General features: G+C 31.9%; 1 protein-coding gene across 2 annotated transcripts; it reads left to right on the forward strand.

Annotated features, from left to right (window-relative positions):
* The first annotated feature begins 1,033 nt into the window (after nt 1–1,033).
* Nucleotides 1,034–16,721, forward strand: LOC140060018 (uncharacterized). Of its 2 annotated transcripts, none has more exons than XM_072106053.1 (11): nt 1,034–1,080; nt 5,151–5,348; nt 6,105–6,227; nt 6,507–6,740; nt 7,593–7,741; nt 8,052–8,199; nt 9,142–9,495; nt 9,967–10,176; nt 10,702–12,270; nt 12,693–12,764; nt 16,201–16,721. In XM_072106053.1, the coding sequence occupies exons 2-11, from the start codon at nt 5,163–5,165 to the stop codon at nt 16,576–16,578; spliced, it is 3,423 nt and encodes a 1,140-aa protein (XP_071962154.1). In that variant the 5' UTR covers nt 1,034–1,080; nt 5,151–5,162; the 3' UTR covers nt 16,579–16,721. The 2 variants fall into 2 exon arrangements, with proteins under 2 accessions (XP_071962154.1, XP_071962153.1); XM_072106052.1 differs by lacking the exon at nt 1,034–1,080 and adding an exon at nt 1,943–2,035.
* Nucleotides 16,722–20,492: the final 3,771 nt, after the last annotated feature.

Below are 20,492 nucleotides of genomic sequence, written 5' to 3' on the forward strand. Positions count from 1 at the left end.
GTAGGATAGCTGCTGTGTGCTGATTGGTGGAAAGTTTGATAAATTAGAAACATCATTATAATAAATATCACGTCACCAAACATTTCACCTTTATAAAAAACCAGGCTGGTTGAACTACCGTTGGCCCACTTTCCAAGCTTGATTAATTTTAAATCGCTAGGGAACATGAGAAGGTTACAATTTAAACAAAAAATGTGTCTAATAATTTGTCAACAAACGTTTTTTATAAAAATGAAAACATAACAAGAAAAAAAAGTTAGGAAGCAACTGTTAGTAAGAAGGTAGGAATTCCGGCCATGGGATTTGGTTAGTATCGTTTATGTTTTATTATTATTGATCATTTCATGCATGATGACAAAAGATGAGTGACATTGGGTTGTAAACAGAAAAGACAAGCAAAAAAAAAGATTTTAAAATTAATAGTGGTGCGCTATAGTACTTTTTTTAATGTGTACCACTGGTGAAGCATTTTTCACAGACCAATGACTCTAGTATAGCCTATAAACTTTGTCGTCAAAGCAAACTCTGACTGATCAGAGCGTGGCTTCTCTAACAACGGCAAACCGAAAGGTGAGGGAGACAGATAACAGATTGATTACTTTGCGAAAGCGTGCAATTGGCTGGGGCGGGATTAAATTAATTTCTCGCATATAAAGACAAAATTAATGGTTAAATTCAACTTTTCAATTTGTTTTTATCCAATTTCTGGTCAAAGTGAATAACTTATGTGGCATTAAAATGGCATAAAAAAAATGTAAGTTTAATTTTTCAGGAGGACACTCTTTGACTTCTTGACTCGATCAGGTAGGTGACATAAGATCACTCTCCATTTGAAGAAGCAAATCGTTGGGAATTTTACAAAATCCATTTTGTTTGTTATTGAAATTAAACTCTTCCTTTTATAATACACTGCGCTAGTTCCACGTCACATTTACTATGACTCATACATCATCGATTAAAGCTGGATGACGCAATACGACAATAAACCAGCTTGATATGGTGGTGGATCTAATTATTATCTGATAATTGATATTATTTTCAAGTAATTTTAATTCAGGTAGGCCAAATAAGAAACATCGGGTAAGCTCTACATCTTGTTTCATATTGATAGACAGGGCTTGCATTTATTCTTGTCTTAACACGGGTCATAAACACAATATTCGACATTTTAACGCTACGTCTGTAACTTAGTTATAAATAAGTACAGTACAGTGTACTTAGCGGTAGTTAGTCCCAATCGACAATGATTCCAAACCTCTATAATTTTGCCGCTCGCTGCCAATTCAAAGACCTTCAATCTGCCACGTGAAAAATACGCGTGGGCCAAAAGTTGAGCCTCACCCAAATTTAGTCTTTTAGGAATGTTGGCTTTCAACGAATGGTTTAGTTTATTAAACAAGAAGGTGTTTCGTAATAAATTCTGGCTCTAAATATTTATTGTGATTATTTTACGACTGCCTGACTGAAGGTGTGTTCACCGTTGAACTGGATAACATTAAAAGCAGATATAGGCCTAGGCCTAATATTGTTCAATCAACATTATACTGTTATAATAATGATTCAAGTACATTACATTGGAATTTTTTTATGACAGTAAGGCCTCATGATTTGAAATTGTGATTTTAGGGAATGGTTCTAAAAATACACCAATCACATGCAAGGTTTCTGGTAGCTGTAAAGAAATCAGATGTACAAAAATTGTTTTAATAATTTTAATTATTTACAAAGTAAATTCACGTCTGTTTTCAGGATACCATTCTGGATTTTTTAATCTCCTCCTTTTAGAAAATGGTTTGGTCCTAAATGTAAACACGTGGCCGGCGATGACGTAAATCGACATCCATAAAAGGAGTTAGAATAATTCTACACAGCGCCCTCTCTTGACACCCTGTCTTTTTTTTTTCGATCCGATCCGAGCTCTCGTTAAATTACTTCCGGTTACGGTAGAAAAGAAGATGTTAGTGGGAAAATAATATGTTAAAACTCGGAATACTACTATTTGTTATAATCACTTGATAATATAATATTAATATTGGTAAGAAATTAAAGAGTATTGTATATTATAGGCCTCTCTTGTCTACTAGCCTCACTATCTCTAGGAGGCTCTAGCTAGCTAGCTAGCTATAGGGCCCCCAGGCCCTAGCCTAGCTTTTTAGGCTAGCCAGGGTAGGCCTAGGCTAGGCCTTCCCCCTCTACCTACTACTAGAGAGTACTAGACTCTAGATAGCTGGGATAGATAAGTCCCCTGGCCTTCTAAGCCTAGGTAGGCTAAGGCCTACTACTACTATCTAGCCTAGGCTAGAGGCTACTTGTAATGTTAGCCTAATAAATAAAATAAGGCCTACCTATATACAGTACTAGTCTAGTAGTAGTACTACCTATCCTACTAGCTAGATAGGTAGGCAGTCCTAGTTAGATAGATAAAGTAGGCCTCCTCTTTTCTCCCACCAGACTGATACATGCTCTGTGTGTACTGTGTGTAAAGTGACATGAAAAAAAATGGTCTGGGTTTTCCTTCTTGACTTGCAGTAACTGTCAAAAAAAGCATAAATTTAATAAGTAAAAATTTAAAGGGCGTACTGTACATGACTTTACAAATGTTCAGTAGCAGTCGTGTATTGGTCACATTTTGGTCATGACGAACTCGCCTGATATTTTGTATGGATTGCTTCAGGACAGATAACTACTGGAGGATGAATTGTCTTGTTTAGAGTGTACATAATTCACTGGGAGAGTGTTATTTCTGTATTATTTCTGTCATTACAATTCCTTGTATTGTAAAAAAATAAGAATTGAATTTACAAAAATACTATCAACAACATTAGAGAGGTTTCGCAACCTTACGAATACGATAACGAAAACGGATACGTCATACATTTGTGAAACTTTTGAGCTGATCCCATTTCATATTCGTAAAGCGTATTCGTGTTGACGAATATCACCAGTCATATTCGTAACTACAAAACGAGTATAGTTTTTGATCTATTTTGCATTTGAATCAGGAATGATTCATGATTATAATATAATTATAGATTTATTGAAAGTAATTTACTAAAGTAATTTACTAAAATACCAGGTCAATTTTGATAAATAGCAGTTTTTAAAGTCCTCACTCGCTTTGATGTTACGCTAGGCCTAGGCAGCCAAGCACCAAGCAACACGTACCCGCGCTTCGCTCAAATTTACCGCAGTCATATTTTGGATGCGCCCTCAATATTCCGTTGCCATGCGAAACAGATTTTGTTATGGCTTACGAAAACGAATACGTGTGCGTGACGTATCCGTTTTCGTTATCGTATTCGTAAGATTGCGAAACCTCTCTATCATCTATTTAATAGAATACTGTAGCTGTCGACATAAATGCATAGGCATTACTTTGTACCTAAATGTCCTGGATTTACCAGTAGAAATTTCTCATTTTGCTTTCAAACGATAAACATGATTTTCCAACAAGTTAAACTACTTTACCATGCTTTTGAGTACCACATTATCCATTCAGATCTTGTATATTAAGTAGACCCTATATTACACTGTACATATTGGCTTTATAAAACTATCCCTAAACTATGACAAATGATTTGGTGTGTTTAAAATGTCCAAACAACTTTGCAACCATTTCAGACTCTGTACTTCATTTAATTTCAAACAAGAGTTCCAATTGTTTGTCTTTGTTCTTGGACTAGATACTTGAAACCTCTTCTAATGTGACCTCCATAATACAGGAATTCCTCATCCTAATCCCTTAACCAATCAAAATTGTAGGTTAAGCGTCATTGCTTATTGGTAGAACAGGAACTGCAATTAACTTAAATCATTCATTTACAGTAGTCTACTAGTACAGTGCTAGTGATGTTAGCTTTGCTTTGACTTGACATGAACATTGTGTAAGCTTCATAAGAACAGTGGGTTGGTAGTTCAAAGTTAACCTTCCAAATATTCAATATTTGCAGATCTTAGTAAGTAATCAGAAACTGAACAAATTGTAAGCACCCACTTGTTGACCAATGTAAACATCTACCAAGTTTATTTGTTTATTCCTCCAGATATTCTGTATTGATACAAAGAATACAATCAATGCTTCTTAAGCAATTGTATACCATTTCTTCTTAATATCTGTATTTTCACATGTATTAAACAAGTCAGGATGGTTTTATATTCACCATAATGGCACTGGCTGTCAATCCAACCCTTTGTCTAATACTTAATAGTAATTTGTTTTTTATTTCTTATGTTTGATTAATTTTTAACAATAACTTTAATGAACTGTCAGCTTGACAATATACCAACCATAATTAATTTGTGAATTTTCAATTGTTTTTAGCTTTGAATGATAACAAAATACTGTATTTAAGAAAGAATTTGTATTTAAATGAAAGTATTTAAATGTTATTATTATACAGATTACTAGAACACTTTCCCAACATTTAAAATACTACTGGTAACATAAGACTAACATTATTCGTAAAATGAGGCTAATTTACGTTAAAATGTATTGTTTGCAGTATTGTCAAAGAACTTATAACACAAGAATCTCCTGTTCGTCCAAAGCTTGTAGCAAATTTTGCTAAAGGCATTGTAGGATAGAATAGAGCTAATGGGTGGCGCCATTGTGAGCCATGGAGTAGCACGCCCGCATCAAATTAGAAAGTCAAAATCATAGAGGGGATCTGCTAATACTATAGAGGGGATAGAGTAATTGACTGAGCCCTCTATAGGAATTAATAGTTTTGACTTCCTAGTTTGGAGGGGCGCTGCTCCATTCTGTGAAATGGCGTCGCCCAGTTTGACCTTTTAACCGATACTGTGTTTTGAATGCAAATTGAAGAACAGGAGATTCTTGTGTTACAAGTTCTTTTGTATTGTTGCCTCATAAATACACTGAAGTTTATTTAACATACTTTACATGTTCCTCATGTATTTGGACACAGTATGCTCTTTGAAATTATAAACAATTTTTTAAATCATAATTTGGTTTTATTTCTGTAGTGTTTGCAGATCATTTTCTTTGAAATTTCAGTTTAGTTTTATTTATAACAAAATATATTTTCTTGTGAGCACTTTATTCTTAAAACAATGTTGACAGACATCAGGAAAAAAATAGGCAGAAGAACAAGTATCACTCATAATTATTGTGTTTTTGTAATAAACAGATTTCATACACGATGTCATTGGCAAGAGCAATACCAATACCATCACCCAATAATTTATTGAAGAATGAAGGTGACATACAGACAAACAGACCGGGCTCTCCCACTAGATGTTTGCCAGTTAGAAATTGGGCACCTATACCACTAGAAAAGGAACAGATACAGTCACAAATTGATCAGCAAACATGGACACACTGGAAAGTAAGTATCAACTTAATAATAAAATCACAATATAATCATCCAAAATATAGTGACTAAATACTCAAAATGGTTCTATTTCATTCAATTCAACATTTATTTTGACATCAATAGACATCAAACATCAACATAGTATGTACATTTACCAAACAAATTGTTAAAAAAATGCAACAAAAAAGTATCTTAGGTCGTCCATCACTGTCACTCCTTCTAATAGACACAATTCAGCATTCATGGTCTTCAATAATAGACACAAATAGAATATAGAAACACTGTTACAAGATAGAGAACTTCAGCATTCATGGTCTTCAATCATTTTCTTTCTTTTAATGATCACAGAATCTTCCAATTCAATTTTTTTTCAATTCAACTTTATTTCAGACAAACTGTCCATATGAAACATACATACAATACAAAGCATTATATGACAACCGTTATGGAGCGAGGACTAAGAATTATTTGTTGACACATAGTGCCTTTCTCTACTTAAAAATACACTTTGGAATCAAATAAATAAATATTCATATACACAATTTAACATTTTATTTCTGCTTTTCATAATTCTGGAAAGAAATCTATAAATTGTCAGCCCCAAGAATTTATAGAGAGATGGAACATTCTTCCAAAGAAGAATTTTGGAAATAGTAACTGATATTTGTAAAGATTTTGTGATTGATTGAGGGAGATCAATAATTAATAACTTGAAATTGCTGGTAGCATCTTCTTAAGTTACAACAAGAATTGTTTTATTATTTTCAGGGATTTTCTCAACAACTTGATGAATTGACAAATTGGTTATCTGATGTCACAAAACAGTTAGACTGCTGGAAAAAGCCATCTGATGATGTATTTAGTTTACGGGTTCAGCTTGAGAAGCATTTGGTATTCAAGCCTTTTTGTATTTGCAATCATATTTCAAAATGAAACTGATATCAAATAGATTTAAACAAATTTTGTATTCTGTAAAATATTTTTGTATAAAATGGGTCACATTCTTTAGAATATGTTTTTACTGTAGTGTAAGGTTTTACCAGGGACGAGTCACTATTCCCTGGTTTGACCTCATTTGAACTCCGAGCATGTACCTGTTGTGATGGATATATATTTCAAGATATTTCGATTCATTTCTTATATTTATTTAACTGTTTTATTATTCAATAGGCTTTTGCACTACAGATTGAAACCCATCAGCAAGAGAAAGAAAGAATAATTACATCTTCAAAACTGTTCTTAAACACTGCACCACTTCAGCCATATTTGAATGAAACTATTCGATACATTGAGATACAATGGAAAGGACTTAAAAAGCAACTTGCAAAACAGCACAAACTGATTGAAGAAGCTCTAACCATAGCTGAAATGTGCATCTCTAATGGCTCACTTGACATTTTTGAGGTTTGTTTAAAGCCTTGTCTACACTATCAAACTTTATGTGTCAAAATATGATGTGCCCATATATAGTAGTGCTACTGTATCACATTTTTTTACACATAAAGTTTGATAGTGTAGACAGAGCTTAAGAGATGTTAAAATTATTCTACTGCAGTAACTACATTTTTTACTGCAGTAATGTATTAATTACAGTAGTTTGTTTCAATGTAGATGTTTTCAAGACATATGTGTGCATGATGACCTAAAACGTTTGATTAAATAAACAGACTAAAGCTCTGTCTACACTATCAAACTTTATGTGACAAAAAAATGTGATGTCATATCACTACCATATTTGTGCATATCACTACCATATTTAGGCACATCACACTTTTTTGTCAAAATAGTTTGATAGTGTAGACAGAATATAACAGTAAACAACCTGCAGTAACTGAAGTAGAATCACTTTCACATGATTCCTAAGAAGCTAATTTCACACATGTTCCATTATTCACAAAACTACAACAAAATTGTGATTGTACTTTTCATCATACTTTTTATTAAATAATTATAAAATCAGATTTGAATCTTGTCTTGGGAAAATTGTGAAATAAATTTTGTCAGAAACTGAAGTGAAGAATACTAGGTACATAAGTGTCAATATTATTGAATGTGCAGTACATCTTTCATATCTTGCAGGCCAAAATATATTATTAGGAAATAATATTTTTCCGTTTATTATGTCTTGATAATATAGTAAATTTCGTATACTGTTTAATATAAATTGCTATTAAATATGCTGTGATTATTATTGTTATTCATATTATAACATTTAACACCAATACAGAGTAAATAATTTGTAAATCTTATTGACAGGGTGATAGCCTGACGTATGAACAGACACAAGATGTTCTGGACCAAATTGGGTTACGCCTTAGAAGTCAGAAATCCATTTACAAATTAAATGATGATTTGAAACTTGAAGGAGATGCTTTTGATCAGCAAGTTGGAAAAGGCTTTCCTAGGTAAACACATTTAATGTTCAAAATTATAACTGTAACGGTTAACAAGTTAAATTAAATGGTTCTAATTCTAGGCCTGGAAATCACACATCAATTGATGTATGGAAACATTAAGAAGTATTTAAAGGCCAATCTCCAATTTAATTCTTTTGTGTCAAATATTTTTTATTTTACTAGTGAATATCATTGGTATTTATTATTATCATTTCTTTGTTTCTGTATATTCATTTGCTGAGTTTTTTTTAATGATGATGATGTGACAATAAAAAAGAATAAAAACAAATAAATGAAAAAAAATGTCTTTGTGTTGTAGCAGCGGAAACGGTGGGCTAATGGATTCTGGGTATGGTTCATCTCCTGATTTTGAGGTCTTGTATGATGAGCTAAATGAATGGCTTGAGGAGATGCAAGGAGTTTTAACAGATAACAATAATGTTTCACAGAATAACCACATCTGTAAGGTGAGTATTTATTTCATTTCCTTTTATATTTATTTGAAGAACCAATTGTATTCAGCCAAGTCTCGTTTAAATCTTTATGATACAGCTTTACCCCTAGGGGACCCTTTCATTTCTTACGTGGTACGCAACATCCAGAGAGGCCCCAGCATTTGCCTAAAACAAAGTAAAACAAAAAACAAACATTTCTTACGTGGGACGCAACATCCAGAGAGGCCCCAGCATTTGCCTAAAACAAAGTAAAACAAAAAACAAACATGTCTTACGTGGGACGCAACATCCAGAGAGGCCCCAGCATTTGCCTAAAACAAAGTAAAACAAAAAACAAACATGTCTTACGTGGGACGCAACATCCAGAGAGGCCTCAGCATTTGCCTAAAACAAAGTAAAACAAAAAACAAACATGTCTTACGTGGGACGCAACATCCAGAGAGGCCTCAGCATTTGCCTAAAACAAAGTAAAACAAAAAACAAGCATGTCTTTTTTATCACTGCGGCTAACCCCTGTTCAAACAAAGTAAAACAAAAAACAAACATGTCTTACGTGGGACGCAACATCCAGAGAGGCCCAGCATTTACCTAAAACAAAGTAATCACTGCGGCTAACCCCTGTTCAGGGGGACACTTTGTTGCGTCCGTCAAAGGGTTTTTAATTTTTTTGAAAATATTGTTATGAAAGTAGGACGTCCGCATTCATAAACGTTTTCAAAAATAGTTTTGACAAATTTAACAACATATAGTAGGCTAACAAACACAAGGAGACTCTTTGCTTTGCCTTTCTATGCTTTATTCTAAAATTGGTAGAAAATGAGGCCTACCTGTTGCAACCTTGTTTGTGCACACCTTGGTGCAGTATTACACAGTTAATTACACAGGACATTTCGTCCTCTACATTATATGAAGTGGATAACTTCACATTTTTTGTTGTGTTGTTTTGTATTTCAGAGTTATGACAGTGAAATGCAGATCCATGACATTACAAGAAGTTTTCTGGAAAACAAAGCTGTTGATAAGGCTCCTTCTAGCTCTATTCAAAACCAAACCATGAGCAATGTGAACACAAAATGGGAGATGTTAGAAAGAAGTATCTCTTGTAACCGAGAACAAGATAATGATGTCACTTGTGGAGAACAAGAGGAGAAAGTAAATGAGAAAGAAACATCCGTTGAAGAAATAGAAGAAATGATTTCAAAGTTAAAAGCATGGTTAACAGAAACTGAACGTAAATTGTTTGCGCCTGAAAGCAGAAAATGTTTAGGTCATGTTACACATCTTGAAAGAAGACTCGATTTACACAAGGTAATTGATTTATATACAGAAGAATATAGACATACTCTCAGCATTTTGTTTCACATTATTACATTTAGGTAACCTTAAGGACATAAGTAAATAGTAGATATGGTATACTAAAATCATTATCTGCTGCCCTCTTGTTACTAATATAGCTGTGTTTCATTCTCTCTTTTTGTTAGTGTGTGCTTTAAGCGTATTAACTTTTTACTTTAAATTAATTTGATTATATAAAATTATTTTAAAATATGACTTTCGTAGGCGTACTATTATATAATACTGTATTTGTTATAACAGACATTTTGTTTCCCTAAATACTGCATTCATCAAATTCCTTTCCTTTTTTTATTATTTTGTATTAGCCTCACTCACTTTTTACTTGGAAATTCCTTTAAATAAAGATTTATAATAATGCCTACCATAGACTAAAACAATACTGTATTTAATGGTGCATTCAAATGGTATAATTATACATTGCAGGCTATTCAGAATGAAATTAGTGATCACAGTGGAGATCTGGATACTGTTTTGTGTCTGTGTGATGCTTTGCAAGTTGGCACAGGAGCATCTGAAAAGAAGAAGGAATCGTTGCAATTAGCAGTGATCAATTTAGAACGTCGTTGGGATGCTATTCAGTCACAATCAATCAACTTACAATGTGGTCTTGATGAAAAGCTTAGAGTGTTTAAGGTGGGCAGTTGAATAATGTTTAAAGCCTAGTTTGCACTTGTAGTCATGTGATCCTCAGATAGACAACCTCCAGTTAACACAACATCCAGTTAACACAACCTCCAGTTAACACAACCTCCAGTTAACACAACATCCAGTTAACACAACATCCAGTTAACACAACCTCCAGTTAACACAACCTCCAGTTAACACAACATCCAGTTAACACAGCCTCCAGTTAACACAGCCTCCAGTTAACACAACTTCCAGTTGACACAACCTCCAGTTAACACAGTTAAAACTCTGAGTTTGCAAGCAAAGTTTGCTAATGTAGTGTACCCCTTTTGTATATAACCATACAGACTAGTCTTTTAAGCCTACACAAAGTATCTATAACCATACAGACTAGTCTTTTAAGCCTACACAAAGTAGCTATTGTTTGTGACTTCCATGCGGCCATTTTGTTTATGGCCTTAGTTTTAAAAATCATATTTCAAGTTTTAGTTTTTGTCTCCACCTATTCAATAAATTTCTTTTTTTTTTCAGGGTGTTTTTACTGCTAAAATAACAAAAGATCCATTGGATAAAAGCAACTCCTTGGAAAAGAAGAAAGCTGATGATTCTGAAACAACTGCATCTTCTATACTCATCACACCATCAAAATTCTATGAAAATTCTAAGCCGTACCGCCCAACTCCATCTCAAGATGATGTGGCCGTTTATAGATCAACTAAAAAGTACAGAAGTCCATATGAACCTGATTACGATGATGTTTTGTTGATTCGCGAAGCATTTTCGGAAAATGATGCATTTAGCATTAGCGATATTTCTGATGTAGTAGAAGATGATTTTGAGTATGATGACGTTCTGCCACTGAAAAGATCAATTATGTCTAGTAATGAGGCAGATTTGAGCATCACAGATCTAAGCAACTCATCTCCTATAATTACTATTCCAAAAACACATCAAGAATCCACATCTGATATTGAGTTTTGGTCAGTTTCACCAAAGGATGAAATGGAAAAACAAGATAAAAATGAAAGGAAACCAAAGATAATCAAAGCAAAACCGTTTGGAAGTGTTTTAGATTTTGAAGTGGTTGATGAATCAGACTACTTGACTGATGCTTCACAAGATAGCTTTAATAATGTCTTCATTTTGCCACTGTTCAATCCAGGAGATGAGTGCAATCTAGAGGATGAAGAGATTCTTTCAATGATTAGTGATTTTGAAGCTGATATGGAAAATGCAGTAGAAGATGTCCAAGCTGACCATGTGATCGCAGAAATAAAGGAGGTGTTGCCAGTTGAAGTGGAGAGTTGTTCAGTTGAAAGAGCAAGTTATAACGTGTCTTCTTTTACTTACACTGATCTTTGTTCTCTTAACTCTAACAACAACAATAATAACGAGAGTGCAGATAGCAGTAGTGAGGAGGATGAGGTCATCACCTATAGCAACAAAGAAGATGAAGTAAATTTGTGGTCAACATCTAATACTGGTACCAAATCAAATGCTTATTCTGACAGACCACAAAGTGTTTGCTCTGGTTATGAGTCACTAGAGTCTAAGTCTTTCTGGTGTTCTCAAGAAACTGAAGAGCCTGTCGTATCTGACACACCCATGAGATCAGCTTTGTCAATAAAAGCTCGCAAAGTATCGGACATGCGCAGACGATTTTCAAGTTCTTCAACTAGCAAACACGATGATTTGATGGAAATAAGTGACATCAGTTTGGTACACATGGTGGAGTCTGTGAATCATGCCACTCTTCTGGCAAACTCAATTTGTGACTTAGGAAGGAATGGAAACTGGACAAATGCAGTGGATGATAGTAACATTAAACATACAGATGAAATAAACAGAGAAGAAAACAAGACAGAGCTAGCACTAGATGCCATTAAAGAAAACGAAAATCAATTTGAAGACATACAAAATGATGATGAAGAGTCCGATGTAGATTCCATGTGCACAACAAACACATCTGAATTACTTGAAGCCTTGGAAGATGTGATGGATGAATTAGCACAGTTGGGGAATGAACCAATTGAAGATTTGAATCTTGAACCTCTGATTACTGATGTATATGAAGGTCCAGCAACTGATTTGAAAAACAAAGTAAGTTGTTGCTTTATTGGATTTCATTTGAAATTATATGGAAAATCATCATAAAATACAAAGTGATACATTTATAAAAGGTTTTCCCCAAAGCTTATTAGCTTTTTTCTATTAAGATCCTTTTATAAACTAAAATAACAAATCTAAAAGTTTCAAATTATTGCATTAAAACACATAAATATAACATTAACAACAAAAATAATATATTTATAAACAAGTTAATTTTATGAAATCCATAAGGGCCAGATTGCGTATAACCTTTACCTGCACTTTATGTATGAATTTTCTAGAAACCTTAATATTTTAAAATAGTTGATGTAGTCTGCATAAACAGGCTCTTAATGCACTTTACATGCATTGAAGTTGATAAAAGTTGTGTGTTTGATGTGTTAGCTTTATCAAACATGTTTCTTTTTATAAAGGATGGTAGTAGTAGTTCCACTTACTCTCAGACAGATTCTATGGATAGTGGAGTTTTTACAGGAACAGAGTTGGTAAGTTAAAAAAAATTTTAATACAGTATATTGATATAAATGATGCAATTTGTTGTTAATATTGAGTGCTGATGTGATAACATAAAACAAACTCTAAAAGTGATGCGAGTGATTCGTTGTTAATATTGAGTGCTGATGTGATAACATAGAACAAACTCTAAAAGTGATGCGAGCGATTCGTTGTTAATATTGAGTGCTGATGTGATAACATAGAACAAACTCTAAAAGTGATGCGAGCAATTCGTTGTTAATATTGAGTGCTGATGTGATAACATAGAACAAACTCTAAAAGTGATGCGAGTGATTCCTTGTTAATATTGAGTGCTGATGTGATAACATAGAACAAACTCTAAAAGTGATGCGAGTGATTCGTTGTTAATATTGAGTGCTGATGTGATAACATAGAACAAACTCTAAAAGTGATGCGAGCGATTCGTTGTTAATATTGAGTGCTGATGTGATAACATAGAACAAACTCTAAAAGTGATGCGAGCGATTCGTTGTTAATATTGAGTGCTGATGTGATAACATAGAACAAACTCTAAAAGTGATGCGAGCGATTCGTTGTTAATATTGAGTGCTGATGTGATAACATAGAACAAACTCTAAAAGTGATGCGAGCGATTCGTTGTTAATATTGAGTGCTGATGTGATAACATAGAACAAACTCTAAAAGTGATGTGAGCGATTCGTTGTTAATATTGAGTGCTGATGTGATAACATAGAACAAACTCTAAAAGTGATGCAAGCGATTCGTTGTTAATATTGAGTGCTGATGTGATAACATAGAACAAACTCTAAAAGTGATGTGAGCGATTCGTTGTTAATATTGAGTGCTGATGTGATAACATAGAACAAACTCTAAAAGTGATGCGAGCGATTCGTTGTTAATATTGAGTGCTGATGTGATAACATAGAACAAACTCTAAAAGTGATGCGAGCGATTCGGATTCAATATTTCAAACTTTTGTTTGTTCATCATCAGCGAAGGTTAATATTGTGAAAATTGTATGCATTTGATTGTGCATTTTTAATAAACAAATAAAGTATTATATATACGTATATTAGTTTACCGGTATGGAAGAAATTCTAAACTGCTCGTTGCTATACTGAAAATTAATTTTTCGGAGTTTTATATTTATTAGTAGACCGTGTATCTGATGAAACAACAAATATTTAGTCTTCTGATTCTTATTTCATATATATATTTTCTATGATGACTTGAAAACAGCTTCTAAACAAGTACAAATTGTCAATGATTATGCTATAAACTACAGAATTTACATGTCAATAATTCCGGTGGGATGTTTTAGGTGTAAACATACTGCCATTCATATTGCTATTTAAGACTTTAACCGATTGTCTTTTAAAAAGAAATCTAGTATCTTTTGTTACATAGGAAATTAAAAACACATTATATATAGTTGAATGCTCAATTGTTATGTATATAAGAAGAATATCACACATATCAAAGACTATTTTATTCATGCAGAGATTAGAAATCTATACCAAGATAAATAATACTTATAGAACTCTGCTTTATTCATTAATAACCAGATAAATTAACGTTTTGATTTATCTTTGCATTTGCATATCTTAAATGCAATATCAAATGTATAAATTTTCATAATACTAACCTTTTCAGACTTCTGTTTTTTTTGCCTACTGTTTTCAAATAATTTAAAACATTATAGAGAATTGTTTATGTTGCATAATATGTACTGTAATTAATTCAAAAACTTATAAAAACCACAATTAAAACTGTAAAAAAAAATTCCAGAACTGTAATATGATAAAGATATGGACTTATTAACACATTGTACACTCTTTTGTAGTGTTGTAATTTATTGCATTATTTAATTTTTCACAGAGAAAATACTTCAGTTTGACTATACAAGATACAATTACAAAGATTCTTTTATCTTGGCCTCATGAATAATACATTTGTTTGTTCCTCAATTACAAAGATTCTTTTATCTTGGCCTCATGAATAATACATTTGTTTGTTCCTCAATTACAAAGATTCTTTTATCTTGGCCTCATGAATAATACATTTGTTTGTTCCTCAATTACAAAGATTCTTTTATCTTGGCCTCATGAATAATACATTTGTTTGTTCCTCAATTACAAAGATTCTTTTATCTTGGCCTCATGAATAATACATTTGTTTGTTCCTCAATTACAAAGATTCTTTTATCTTGGCCTCATGAATAATACATTTGTTTGTTCCTCAATTACAAAGATTCTTTTATCTTGGCCTCATGAATAATACATTTGTTTGTTCCTCAATTACAAAGATTCTTTTATCTTGGCCTCATGAATAATACATTTGTTTGTTCCTCAATTACAAAGATTCTTTTATCTTGGCCTCATGAATAATACATTTGTTTGTTCCTCAATTACAAAGATTCTTTTATCTTGGCCTCATGAATAATACATTTGTTTGTTCCTCAATTACAAAGATTCTTTTATCTTGGCCTCATGAATAATACATTTGTTTGTTCCTCAATTACAAAGATTCTTTTATCTTGGCCTCATGAATAATACATTTGTTTGTTCCTCAATTACAAAGATTCTTTTATCTTGGCCTCATGAATAATACATTTGTTTGTTCCTCAATTACAAAGATTCTTTTATCTTGGCCTCATGAATAATACATTTGTTTGTTCCTCAATTACAAAGATTCTTTTATCTTGGCCTCATGAATAATACATTTGTTTGTTCCTCAATTACAAAGATTCTTTTATCTTGGCCTCATGAATAATACATTTGTTTGTTCCTCAATTACAAAGATTCTTTTATCTTGGCCTCATGAATAATACATTTGTTTGTTCCTCAATTACAAAGATTCTTTTATCTTGGCCTCATGAATAATACATTTGTTTGTTCCTCAATTACAAAGATTCTTTTATCTTGGCCTCATGAATAATACATTTGTTTGTTCCTCAATTACAAAGATTCTTTTATCTTGGCCTCATGAATAATACATTTGTTTGTTCCTCAATTACAAAGATTCTTTTATCTTGGCCTCATGAATAATACATTTGTTTGTTCCTCAATTACAAAGATTCTTTTATCTTGGCCTCATGAATAATACATTTGTTTGTTCCTCAATTACAAAGATTCTTTTATCTTGGCCTCATGAATAATACATTTGTTTGTTCCTTTATTTCTTTTACAAACATTATGTATAATTTATGTTTAGGCATCAACCTTATTATCTATCTACTATAAATAGAGTGTTGTCAGGGCCGTAACCGACATGAGGCAGACGAGGGGCTTGCCTCAACTGAAATTTTGACCCTAATTCTCTATTAATAATAATATTTAAAGCATCTTTGCCTCGTCTGTTGTTAACCTCTTGCTACGCCCTTGGTTGTTTATGCCTTTCTATTATTTGGCTTGTGATTTCCATGTGTTAATGTACTTTTTTCAGAGTCTCTTTGAGTCAACCAATTTACATTGTGTAGAAGAAATATCAAATGAAACCGACACAACAGAAATGAATGATGAATTTTATTTAGAAAATGATGAAACTGATTTGATTATAAGCAATGAAGAACAAGAGAGCCAGCTGAGTTATAAGTATAATAATGATGATTTCAGATCCAGAAGCATTGTGCAGCGTGTTGTTAAATATGCCCTACCCATACAAATTCTCCTTTCTGTTTATATGATTCTAATTTTGGTTATTCCATCAATTATTGAAACGTCTGGTTGGGAGTGTTCCTTGTCTATTAATAACAAGGCGTTTTTTGAGAGCCTTACTATGAATCCTATTCTGAAATATATTAAAGGTCCACCACCTACTTAGATTATACCGGTTTAATTTAAGTGGTTACCTCTATGTACATATATAAATTTATTTTAACAATTAAAATTAGACAATTTACTTGCATGAATCAGTTTTTAGATATTAAAAGAGGTCCATCACCTACTTAGATTATACTTATAATATACCGGTTTAATTTAAGTGGTTACCTCTTTGTATATATACAAATTTAGTTACATTTAAAAAATTATACAATTTACTTGCATGAATCAATTTTTAAATATCAAGAAACCTACTTAGATTATTATTATTATTACCTCTTTGTACATACACAAATTTAGTTTAACAATTTTTAACTTTCATGAATTACTTTGCATGAATTCATTTTAAAACATCAGAGTTATACATATTAATAAGGAACAATGTACAAAGAAATGACTCAAATTAGCATCGTGGATTTCTGCATTTTATTGAAAATAATTACAGTGAACAATATAATTTTCTACTTGGCCCACATCTGTTGTACACTGACCCACTTTTAATGATACTGTGCCCTGCATCTGGTCTCCCATTCAACGACCCTTGCAATCTATGGTCAGTATTGCTTAGTGAGAATACTGACCAATCATTAACCAATATGAGAAAGTATTTTATCTGATAATGAGATATACATCAAAATAAGTGAATAGCGTTCTACTACTATGTTGCTGCGTTATAACACCATTCATCTAACCATGCCTTGCACCTTCTTATTATCATTTAAGTTCAACTGGTCATTGCATGCTTAATTCACCCACTCATTGCATGCTTACTTTATCTAATTGGTATATTCTAAGTTTGTCTGGTCATGAGGCATGTACTTATCTTGTGTCAGTCAATCAACTTGTGCTAACTCATTTACTTAATTTGTAAGCTGTCACTCTCAATGCTGTCTTTTTAAATCTTTTATTCTTCTACTGACTACCAACTTAACTCCATTTCTGTTCTAATCCACACAGGTTGATGTGCATGTTAATTTTTTAAATTACAAAATTTAAATGTTCTTAAAGGTAGTATTCAACCAATCCGCTTGTTTTCCTTTGATATTTATTTAACCCTCTCATTTATTTATTTGTATTATCAATCTGTTTTCAATATTAATTTTGAATGCCTAGATTCATTAGTTCATTTATATATTTGTTTAACTTTTCTTTATTCTATTCTCATTCAATCACCAATTCTTTCTTTCTTCATTCATTTCTTTTTAAAATTCATTCTCTTTATTTATTTCATTGCTTATTCTCTCATCTTTTATTCATATTTTCATCCTAACTTTTATTTAATTCCGTATTCTTTCATCTTTCTTTTTTAGTATTAAGTCTTTCATTTATTTAATTGCCCATTCTATTATTCTTTAACATGCATTCATTTTACTTATTTTACTCATTTTTCATTTTCACATTCTTTTAACCATTTATGTTTTCATTCCTTTATTTTGTCTTCATTCACCCATTCTGCTTTTTGTTTCATTATTTGTTAATTCACGCATGCATTCCATAACATGCATTAATATTACATTCTTATTGTTGTAGTATGCTATTGCTACTGTTTTGTTGCATAATCTGAATATCAGAAATACGTTCTTTATTGGTTAATACGTTGGTGGGTATTCTAAAAGCAGTTCTGATTTAGGTAAATAGCAAGAGTCGTCGTCGTATACAAAGGAGCCATATGTTAGCAAACATTAGAGGGCACATACAAGTGTTATGGGAATTGAATCCTCTTAGTAATTCACCAGGGTCTAGTCATAATACAACTTGATATTATTCAGATATGTGTTCATGATTAACAACTCATACATATCAACAATATTTTAATAATGGTCAACATCAAATAAATTGCATATTTAGTTCATAGTTTCTCTGAAAATCCACAGATCTATATTATTTGTACATTTTTACTGGTAAATGTTTAGTGGGTTACATTTGGTATATTTAATACTGTGTTAATATTTATGTAGTATTTATGTAGTTATGCACAGTGAGATTTCATTTGCAGATTTATTTAACAGGTTTAGTCATCATGATTTAGATATTTGCCAAGAGATTAGATATCAGGGCTTAGATTATGCTAAGATTAAGTGGATCAGGATTAACTAGCAGAATAAGTTATCAAGGTTTAGATATGCTAAGAGATTAAATGGATCACATTTAGATATCATTTCTTAGATATATGCTAAGATTAAGTGGATCGGGATTATCTAGCAGAATAAGTTATCAAGGTTTAGATATGCTAAGAGATTAAGTGGATCAGGTTTAAGTCACCAGGACATAGATATTTGCTAAGATTAAGTGGATCAGGATTACCTAACAGGATTAGTTACAGGGTTTACTTAGAGATTGAGTACATCAGGTTGATTCAGCAAGATTTAGATATTTAACAGGGTTATTATTTATATACAGGTTTGGTTTAAGCATTTACTAAAATAGTTTGTTAATGTTTGTCTCTGTGTTACTAAATGTTTTTATGTTTGTAACCTTTAATGTTATTGTTTTTGTAGATACATTAATTATGTATTAAACTGCAACTCGCTATAATTATTTTCAAATTACTATGGTATATGTCTAAGATATCATTTAAATAATATTTTTTAAATTCAAAATGTTATAATTAGAGATCATTTTGAAATTGAAATATATCAAGATTTAAGAAGGTTAATTATATAATAATTAAGATTAATTTTATATAGAAATTATTTTATTAAAATATATTGAATCAATTTGTTAGTTTAAATATTGTATAACTGAATGTAACATTAGACAATCATATTTTAATGCAAGACAATCTATTTAATGTAAAATTAATTTGATCAACTGAGAAAAATAAAAACAGTATTTACAGAGTACAGTACTTAAGATTTATAAAATGAATTTATTAAGATGAAACATATCAGTAATTTGTTGTTAGGACTATGTGCGGTCTTAGTGTGCTACTAAGTAGCTAACGAACAATAAATTACTGGTATAAAAGTTAGTTAGGCTGAAGGAATGGTGTAAAAAATGTATATTTAAGGTGTAAATTGTATTTTATATGTATATAAGAGAACTAGTTTAAATAAGCTTATTTAAGATAGATTTTATAGGTTTTTATATGAAGCTCCAAAGGTAGGTTTGTATGCAAATAATTATGTAATATGACAAGTTGTGCTCAGATACAGTATTACAATTCCCACCAATTGGTTCCCAATATTTAAATATTTATAGTAGGCCTAGTTTAAAACAATTATTTAAAAGTTTTGGACATTTTAAAATATACTTATTTTAGACCAAATTGTGTGTAAACTGGAAATACTCTTACAAAAACACGTACAAGGCATTATAGGCGATTCCATATCATAGGGCGTTTTAACGCTATTTCCCAACATGCAACGCGCAAGCACCGCCAAACAAATCGAACTGCGCGTGCGCAATATTACGATCAACCATAGAATTGTATTATTGGCGATTCCATGTCATATTAATAAAGTCTTTAAAAAACCTGTTAACAGGTACCCGTACGATACAAGTATGGATAGTTGAGGGTCACTCTGGAAATTCACAAATTAATGAGTACCCCGTATTTACAATAAACATTAAGGAGTTAAATAATTATTGTTAAGATATTCTATTAAATTGATTTATTGAACAACATTTGAGAAATTACAGATGTGATTGATGATATTAATGTAATTAGTATCCAAGAAATGATTGATTGTTTTAAGAATCATTAGTAGTTGAAACACGATTTTATCCACGAAATGTTTGCCCTGGAATTGGACAGTGATTCAAGATTGTATGTGCCTTTCTTTGAAGTAGGTTACATTACGTCGTGTATTAAGGATAGAAAACATTCCAAATGTGAACGTCGTCGTATTGTGTCCTTTAGCAAGTTTAATCCATCATTGTTGCTTATCTATGTAAGATCAAACAGTCAGTTTT

Source organism: Antedon mediterranea, chromosome 10, assembly GCF_964355755.1.
Source record: "Antedon mediterranea chromosome 10, ecAntMedi1.1, whole genome shotgun sequence".
Taxonomy (NCBI): Eukaryota; Metazoa; Echinodermata; class Crinoidea; order Comatulida; family Antedonidae; genus Antedon; species Antedon mediterranea.

Bases quoted from the DNA above. Each gene is read 5' to 3' on its own strand.
- LOC140060018 (XM_072106053.1), top strand. From the start codon at position 5,163: ATGTCATTGGCAAGAGCAATACCAATACCATCACCCAATAATTTATTG. The intron at 7,742-8,051 runs GTAAACACATTT...TTTGTGTTGTAG, and splicing joins GTTGGAAAAGGCTTTCCTAG to CAGCGGAAACGGTGGGCTAA. The intron at 10,177-10,701 runs GTGGGCAGTTGA...TTTTTTTTTCAG, and splicing joins AAAAGCTTAGAGTGTTTAAG to GGTGTTTTTACTGCTAAAAT.